At 44.5% G+C, this 9,059-nt stretch overlaps 1 protein-coding gene across 5 annotated transcripts; it reads right to left on the bottom strand.

Annotated features, from left to right (window-relative positions):
* Positions 1 to 238: 238 nt before the first annotated feature.
* Positions 239 to 9,039, bottom strand: aadat (aminoadipate aminotransferase). 5 transcript variants are annotated; one of them, XM_080486308.1, is made up of 15 exons: positions 8,600 to 8,765; positions 8,429 to 8,461; positions 8,239 to 8,310; positions 7,382 to 7,550; positions 7,159 to 7,291; positions 6,657 to 6,731; positions 6,030 to 6,239; positions 5,872 to 5,937; positions 5,705 to 5,787; positions 3,837 to 3,933; positions 3,139 to 3,200; positions 2,974 to 3,038; positions 1,863 to 1,969; positions 1,233 to 1,334; positions 239 to 1,106 (listed from the first exon to the last, which is right to left on the bottom strand). In XM_080486308.1, the coding sequence occupies exons 3-15, from the start codon at positions 8,303 to 8,305 to the stop codon at positions 1,065 to 1,067; spliced, it is 1,278 nt and encodes a 425-aa protein (XP_080342434.1). In that variant the 5' UTR covers positions 8,306 to 8,310; positions 8,429 to 8,461; positions 8,600 to 8,765; the 3' UTR covers positions 239 to 1,064. The 5 variants fall into 5 exon arrangements, with proteins under 5 accessions (XP_080342434.1, XP_080342433.1, XP_080342431.1 ...); XM_080486307.1 differs by having other exon boundaries at positions 8,377 to 8,461; positions 8,600 to 8,758; XM_080486305.1 differs by having other exon boundaries at positions 8,416 to 8,461; positions 8,600 to 8,758.
* Between the last annotated feature and the right edge of the window lie 20 nt (positions 9,040 to 9,059).

Raw genomic sequence — 9,059 nt, 5'->3', positions numbered from 1 at the left:
TAGACCAAGTGAAGGTCACTGGAGCCGAGCCAGACCTGATAGCCGCTGACCTTGGATCCACAGTAAAAGAGTGAAATCGACGTGGAGCATCGACGGTAAATGAGGCTCCCACGGCTGGATGGACGGTCACACCCGCGCCGGCCGCAGGGAGAAGTCACCGAGCCAAAAGACCTCTGGCCCGGGAACAGTGTGCACCGCTTTTAAATAACGGAGTAATGAAAAGCACAAGCAAAGGCATGCAGTTCCAAGAGTTTATTGTGAAAGCTCTGCGTTGCGCAATAACGGCGCATGTTTTGACCCATTAAGCAAAAACAGGAGTGTCAAAGTGTTTTTCATTCAGGAGCCACACGTTTGATTTTGAGCTGGAGGAGAAAACGATATCGCGTAGTGACTGTTAAACGTACTCCAGATTAAATTATGAACAAGTCGACAGTTTTCTTATAAACCCCCCCCCCCCCCCCACCAACAAGGCCGTTTGTTCGACAGCGCTGCATTAAAGAAACATTGGATTCCAAGCCGTCACTTAACCTGTGCAAATATTGATTTGTGCTTTAATTCAGAGAGCGACGGGAACCTGAAATCTACATTCAACATACTCACATAACACGTGGTCATATGAAATGGTCCAACGGCCGTACGCGTGTTTCATGTAAACAATCCTCTCTAAAATACACTATTTTCTGGCTTCCTCCGCCTGTAAAATCTCCCGTACAAAGATAGACTAGGCAAGATTGTCATTATTGCTACATCAGTTCAGCTGTGTTGAAGATATAAAGGTGAAGTTGTATCCTGGCCGACTAGCCTTGCAATACCACTTTCCACCACAAGGTGGAGCAGCGAGTCGCGCCACAAAAATGTCATTACAACCGTCTTGCGTGCTGCACCGTGAATGAAAAGTGATTTAATTCTAGCAGACAAGGCAAGTTCCCTACCTCGTAGTGCAACAATCCAGTCGTGACCTACATTTTTTTATTTTCTTTTAAAGTTCAATTCATGTCGGAGCTGCAAAATGTGCTCCTGAACAGAAAGAGGAGAAAATGCAGCAGAGAAGAAGAGGAGAAGAATCATAAAGCGTCTCTGATGAGCGAGGAGAGTCTCCTGAAGGCCTGTCGGGAGAAACAGAGATCAGAGAGAGGCGGAGTGTGTGTGTGTGTGTGTGTGTGTGTGTGTGTGTGTGTGTGTGTGTGTGTGTGTGTGTGTGTGTGTGTGTGTGTGTGTGTGTGTGTGTGTACCTCGTCGATCTGCTCCGGTGTGGAGAGAGAGAAAGCTGCTCTGACAAAGGGGCAGGGGTCACTGCTGTCGATCATGAAGGCTCCTCCAGGAACCAGCAGCACCTTCAACACACGGGTTAAACCACTTTTCACCAAACTGGACATTTAAAACCTGGAACTCGTGGCCCGGCGGGCCGGCCACGAAACACCGCTCATTAGAACTTTCATGTGTTTTCACTTGACACCGTCGCCGTGGGAACGGGGCCTCACACGGCTGCAGCGCCACCGACAAACACAGTAGTGATATATGAAGGCCGGGTTCTCTTCAAAACCCTCCAGCGTTCGGATCAGGTAGAACTTGTGGGCGAGTTCCACTTCATGAGTTGAGGATCTGGAGGTAACGAGCCTCGGGGGGGGGGGGGGGGGGGGGGGGGGGGGGGGGGGCTGTCGGCGCCCACTCCTGTTCACACACGTCTAATCGGCTGTTTGGGATTTACAGACGAGTGCGTAGGTGGGAGGGAACTCGCAGCTACACACAATGGCTGCTTCACATGCAGCCATCCTACACGCTATTCAGAGGGCCCGGCGGGTCTGTGTGTGTGTGTGTGTGTGTGTGTGTGTGTGTGTGTGTGTGTGTGTGTGTGTGTAGACCTCTTTCTCCAGTGCCTTCTGCATGATGAGCTGCTGAGTGTCGGCGATGCCCTTTAGCTTCATCCACAGGAACATGCCGGCAGATGGGCTGTGCCATTCAGCTAAATCTGAATTAAAAACAAATAAATAAATAAATAAATAAATACAATCAGATAAATCCAAAAGAGGATTTCACATCTGCAGCTTGTACCGGTGTTTCCACCACTCAGTAGAATCCAGACGTCACACACACACACACACACACTTCATTGAGGGGATTACGCTCGTCAGATTTAAATACACGTCCTGAAGTGACCACTAGGTGGAGACGACGAGTTTTCCTAATTGTGCACAGTCGCCGTCGCGAGGAAAATACTGATTTATTATCATTTTAAAAAAGTCTAATCTAATAAAAATGGTATTAACAATAATACTACAAAAACATATAATTCCATTGGAAAAGTTTTCCACTTTTATGTTGACCATAAAACCTACTTAATAGTCGTCATGTTTAAAAACAGCACCCGCGCCCCCTAGAGGTGAGCTAAAATACTGCATGTGTAACTTATTTTATTTAAGTTTTTATAATGGAGCCATGAAACATTTTCAAACGAAACAGCTGGAATTAATAGATGATAAAAAACTTTTCAATAAAACATGTTGCGTTTAATAAAAACACAAAAATAAACATCTAAAATTAACAAGTGTGTGATTTCAGCCTTTTTTTTGACAAATCCCTTTTCTACGGCGCAGCATTAAAGAGGTTTTGCGTTATTTGACACACATTTTTGTTTTTATCTTATTTTCTAGGTAAAATGATGCCAAAGCAACACTTTGTTTTCTCGATATGAGCAGCAACAGCAAAGCTAACACATTATAAACTTACATTACCTTTGTAGTTATTAGATTATGAGCCATTATTACATTACATACATGACTTAACCTGCTTCTTTCCGTGACTCATTGTACCACCTTGTGGTACAGACTTGTATTGCGAGGCTAAACATACTGGGACAGCAGAGCAGAGACGGCATCAGGACTCCTGTTTTGTCTCATTCAGCTTGATATTTAAGGTCATGGACATTGTTTTGCATGTTTTGTTTTCTTTTCTTTCATTGGAGAAACAACAAACCCTTGAGATGCTTGTCTGCAGAGCTGATCATGGCGTCACGCTGCTTCCTGTAAAAGTCAATCACCCTGCAGGGGGGAAAAAAAAAAACAAGAACATAAAACTCCTTTATTTACTTCTCCACTCTCCATTTTGAAGCGGTGCCACCGTGTAGGAGGTCCATCATACCCGTCTATGTGCTGGAGGAAACCGTCTTGTCCCCAGCTGTGCAACAACTGAGACACCATGAGCTGAAAAAGAGACGCAGACGAACCGTGACTTACTGTGAAAAGACAGCCAGTCAGTCATTTAACAAGAACTGGAGCACAAGGATGCAAGATGTTAAACAGAACTGGGCCCAGGATGGAGCCTTGAGGAACTCCTACATGTAAATTTGGTCCGTTCACCCTAGTTAACGGTATCAGTCTCTACCTTTATATATAACTTTTATATAAGTTGGAACGCAGTACAGTAGCTTTTAAGTATCTTCAAGCACGGATTCTCTGTCCACGTTTTTAATATTTATAACATATTGTTCTCTGTGTCGTTTTCCTTCCAAAATACACCGTTTTCAAAATGTGAAGGCAAAAACCTTTCTGGAACAAAACGCTGCGTTTTCACTTCCTGACACACGTTTCCGTTTCCAAACGTTCCCGCTTCCGATTTTCTGCCAGTTTTTTTTCAGTTGAGGATTTAGAGGCGAGCCTCTAACGAGAGGAAGACGCCAATTAACCCTCGTTTCTTAATAAAAACATCGCCGCCCTTTGGTTTGGCTTCGCGCCGGGGCAAACCCGGACGCGGCGGGAACAACAAACATGCCGCAGCACGGCGGCGATACCCGCCGCGCCTTCCTCTCATTCAGAGCAAACATGGGGCGTGTTCTCCACCTGGGTGAAGGTGCTGGTGTGCATGGTGGAGGCCTGGATGTGCAGCACCACGCGGTCCACCAGCGGCTTGGGCCCGGTCACGAAGCCGATCCGGAGCCTGAAACAGGAAACGCCACGCGGCAGGGTTACAGGCAGTGTCGCCACAGTTACCCTGAAAAGGTAATCCCATTACTCGATACTCGTTTTTAAAAGTTACCAAGCAGCTGTCGACAACACCCCCCACCGTCTCAACATGGAAATAAATAAACCCGGCTGATCACTGCCTCCTGCACCATGTTTATATTCTAACCTTCATTCTTTGTTTTTATATCCGACTCACGCTTCTATTATCACATTTTTACCATTACTGGTATTTATTTACCCGGTCAGGTAGTTGTTGCATTATCTAACTATTCATTTATTTGCACTGCACCCGTTTTAAACTTCCTTTTAAATTACCAAATTAAGTCTTTCATTGATTGGCTGATTGAAAAAGGGGCGGGGCTTATTACCAATATATCTCTTTACTCAGGAAAATTATAAAAATAGTGCAACGTCTCTGCAGTTGTGTTCTTGTTGCAATGTCAAGGTTTACTGATTATTTCTGTCAGCTTCTATTCTTTTGTGTCGCCTGAACACACAGATAGAGCGAGCCGGCCTCTGATTGGCCGAGAGTTGAGAAGGGGGCGGGGCAAGTTAGTGTGTGTGCGTCTGTTTGGAGGAGAGCGAAGCAGCGGTTCAGTTTAATAATAAAGCGGCTTTACAGATAAAAAAACTCGTCCTGCTGGACGTTACGACAGTCACACAGTAACTTAAAGAAGTAACTATAAATCTGATTACTCGTTACTGGAAAACGTGGTGATGTGAGAGTAACACCTTCCCGGTACACTGGTTCCAGGAGGCCGGTGAGGTCACGGGCGTTAAACTGCAGGTTGAAACATTAACTTGAGTTTCCTGTTTCTACGTGTTTCTTTACGCTTCGTGCTTCAGTCAAACACCGTTTCACTCCCGTTTCTGGATCTTTTCACGCGTTCACTCCTTTTTCATTCCTAATCTTCAGACCAGACTTTGGCAACAGTTGAAAAGTCGCGAATAAAGTTTGTTTCGTCGCCTGTCAGTAATAAAAAATAACAGAAAAACAACATCCGGCTGAATAAATGAACCATTAATCAAAGTTAACTTGAAGATCAAAACATTTTCCTCCAAAGCTGCTTTTGGATTTTCTTTCATTAATTTCTTCTACTTTCTCATTAAATCCAGATCAACCAGCCGATATCGTCTCAATTTAAACTTTTATTTCTGCCTTTAATTGTTCATTACCAGCAGGATAAGTTCAATAATAAAGGTATATTATTAAGGATTTTATCATCTTTTGACTTCTAAATGCTTTCTCCTTCGATAATCTAAACAATTAAAGCTCATTTTAATACTTTAATCTGTGATTCCCATCCTATTGGTTAGACTTGAAGGTGTTACTGCATTACTATACCACAGAATTGAAAGAGTATATGAAACTAAATTTATGGGAGTAATTTTAGCCACATATGAAAACAGAATTGAGCTAAAACTATTGATATTATTGACAAAATAAGTGATTTTTCTGAACAAGAAATGTCTGCGCATATTATATTACTTATATATATTGTGTTGTAACACGAGTCTTATACCTTAAGATCCCTTTTTTTTTTGCTGAATGCACATAATTCAGGTTTTCTACTGGAGATTAGAACCATTCATTTATCATAAACAGCCCAAGATTAAACACAACAAGTAAAGATCTGATCGGCTCCAGATTTAGAACACTAAATGGAACCGTTGCGTTCGATCTTATGGATTAGGAGTCGTGGTTTTGACGCTCCACGGGGTGGTCGAACAGGCGGCGCGCTCACCCCGACGACAGGATCTTAGAGAAGGAGTCGGTGCGAATGATCCTCCCGTCCACGTCCATGGAGAGAAAGCTGGGCGCCCACGGCTGCGGGCAAACGGGTTTTTTTTTTAATTTTTTTAACACAAACGACTTTGAGGGGGAAGTCGACGTCCTGTCGGGTGTTTCTACCTTCTGGAACTGCAGGAAGTAGTACGGGTCGTCCTCGATGATGAGCATGTCGTACTGCCTCGCCAGCTGGTTGGGGAAGAAAAGACAAAGCGGTTCTAACGAACGACAAACCGACTGAGTCCCTGATGCTCTGTTCCCCCCCCGGCCAGGCCGCGCACCTCGTACACCTCCCTCTTCCTCTGCGCCGTCATGGAGGCGCCGGTGGGGTTTCCTCCGTTGGGGATGGTGTAGAGGACCCGGGGGGCCGTGCTGCCCGGCTGGTGGACCTCGGAGGGGTCCCAGCGAGACAGCGCCTCCTTCAGGGCCGAGGGGATCATGCCGTGCTGGTCGCTGGGGACGTTGATCACATTGCAGCCCAGCGGCTGAAGCTGCGGCGGGGAAAGAGAGCACCGGGAGAGTGGCGGCGGTTTGAACCGGGCTGGATCGATCAAACACCTGCTGAAATCTGTTGGGTCATACACTGTATTGCCAAAAGTATTTGCTCGACTCCACCACGTCGTTCAATTCGGGGGCGTTCCGGTCACTTTCGTGGCCACGAGCTCAGTGAGTTCCAGCGTGTTGCAGCGATCTCCAGATTCTCACTAGAGCAGAGCGTCGATCTTCACGGGAGAGTTTCCGTTTCCCAGCAGCTGAATCCAAGTCTGACACGAAGGCAGGCGAGCAAATACTTTTGGCAATATAGAGTATATACCTTGCGTGTACATATATATAGTATATAAAGCTGGTTATCGTCCTTCCAGGTGGACGTATGAACTCCAAGTGTAAGGAAAAAAATCTTTTCTCACCGCTGCGAGTGTGCCTGCGTACGTGGGGGCGTCCAGCAGGACGTTGTCTCCGGGGTTCACCAACATCTCAAACACCTGAAAGGACGTCACTCAGTTAAAGGTCAAAGTTAAAATGGTGACGGCGGGATATTAAATGAAGGAGGATCTAATACACGTTTCCATATCAACCTCATTCAAAAAACAAAAGGTATTGACTGTTTGAAAAAAAGTAAGAACATTTGTGTTTGGGAGGCGAGTAAATCATCAAAATTCCTTCCTTCCTTCAGCGGAGCCACATTTATAAGGAGCAAGCATTTGTAGGATGAGCAGAAAAAAAATGTATCAAGAACCTATTTAACCCTTTATGGCACACTGGAATGCTTGAAAATTGTGAAATATAACAGTGATTTTTTTTGTTTTACAGCATTAACACTAAATCTGAATGAGCAGTAAAACTTCCATGAACGACTTCAGGAAGAGAAAGTGCCTGAAAAAGTTCCCGTGACGGTGCAGGAGTGCTGACCTTGCAGAGCCCCTCCTGGCTGCCCGTGGTAACGCACATGTCCATCTGGCCCTTCTCGGCGCTGTAGCTGGCGGTCGGCGGGTTGTGGAGGCTCTTCTGCAGGCTCTTCATCCACGTCAGCAGCTCGGGGATCCTGCACCGGCGGAGGAAGGCGGCGCTCTATTACAGCCGTACCTTCGGCGTTTGTAAGAACGTTATTCCCGACGTGTGAGGAGACAATCACCCGTTGGACGCGGAGTACTGCAGGGCCCTCTTCATCGCCGTCTCGTCGAAGGTCACCGTCTCGCCGCCCTTCACCTGGATGGTCGCCGACTGGAAGGGGAAGGTGTTCGGGTTCGGAGCTCCTCCGGCCAGAGAAATGAGGGACGGGGGCGAGCGCTGCTGCAGCTCAGCTGCCGGATGGAAACAGAGAGACGACATCACACTCAGGAAAATAGTGCCATTAAAAACTTTGAACTTAAACTTTAGAGGTTGTTTTTGTTTTATACGTGATGAAAATGCAGAATTTTTAAAAATGAAAACTAAACCATTTTTTCCTGAAAACAACAACCAAAACCAATTTTAATGAAAACTTCTGGTGCAGTATACAGTGAAATGTAAAGAAAAACAGCATTATGGGTGTTTTTACAAACTGGCTTTTAATATCACAGATTATTTTCCTGTCAACAAAAAGAAATAACACAAATTAGCAGATCTGAATTACTTATTATTATTTTAGCTTTTAAAATCTACTTAACTGAAAGTTTCTGGTTTAAAACAGCAGATTTATTTTCACATTTGTGTATATCCATATTTGAATATACCATTTATATAGTTCTAAATATCATTATTACTCAAATACAAACATTATTTTTATCTGAATCCCATCATCTGTTTAATTTCTGATCATTCTTACAATACATTTATGAGCACCTGAAAAATAGCTGTACACACATATAAGACATGAAGCTTTCACGCTGCTTCGGTTTTATTTATTTCCTGATCATTTGTTTTCCCTGAAACACCAAACAACTACATTTTCTGCAGTATTCTGTGTATTCACATAAAACTCACGTCAAGTAATAAAAAACAGAAACTCACTCAGCATCCTGATGGGGGATGGCTTCCTGGCTGCACTGACAGCCGTCAGAAACCGAGCATAATTCATGATTCCTGTCAGATTACAGAACCGGGATTAAAATAAATACAGCAACTTTAATCTGATCGTTCACTTCGCACCTGTTGCAGCAGCAGCAGCAGCAACACTGGTGGAAATACCTGTTTTACTGACCGACGCTGCTTTTCAACGACGGTGTTGCGACACCTAAATTAATATGCAAAGTCACAAACGACGTAAACACGAGCCGAAAACAAATATTCGTGACACCTCTGGCATGTTTCTGCACACATTTGGGCGAGTTTAGCTTTGACACGCGGCAGAAATCACGACTTTAAAACTTACAATTATGAACTCTAGATCCCGTCAAGAGAGCTGCCACTGGCGCACACTCTGGATAACACTTCAGTGAAGAAGTAAACGTTAAAATAACAGATTTTATGCGTGTAGTTCAGCATTAGTTGCAGAAATTGACTCAATCACGTTGAGCAACTGACCTTGCGTGTCGGCTGGATAGCCGCGCGGCATTGTGGGGGATGTAGTTTTTCACTCGTAGGACTCCGCAGCGGCTGGATGTCGTTAAACTACATTACCCAACATGTAAAATAAACAACGCTACCCTACGTTATGGGTTTGTTTAATTCTTGTGCCTTTCTAGTTATCTAGTATTCTGTATGTGGAAGCTTATTTGTCAATCTTAATCTTCTCCACGAAGCATAAAAGCTAAAAAAAAAAAAAAAAAAAAAAAATCCTTCACGTGTGTTTTGTTTTGGACGTCCTCCACTAGAGGGCAGTCGATCCGAAA

Source organism: Lipophrys pholis, assembly GCF_963383615.2.
Source record: "Lipophrys pholis genome assembly, chromosome: 18".
Classification (NCBI taxonomy): domain Eukaryota; kingdom Metazoa; phylum Chordata; class Actinopteri; order Blenniiformes; family Blenniidae; genus Lipophrys; species Lipophrys pholis.
This window is presented reverse-complemented; position numbering and strand designations above follow the sequence as displayed.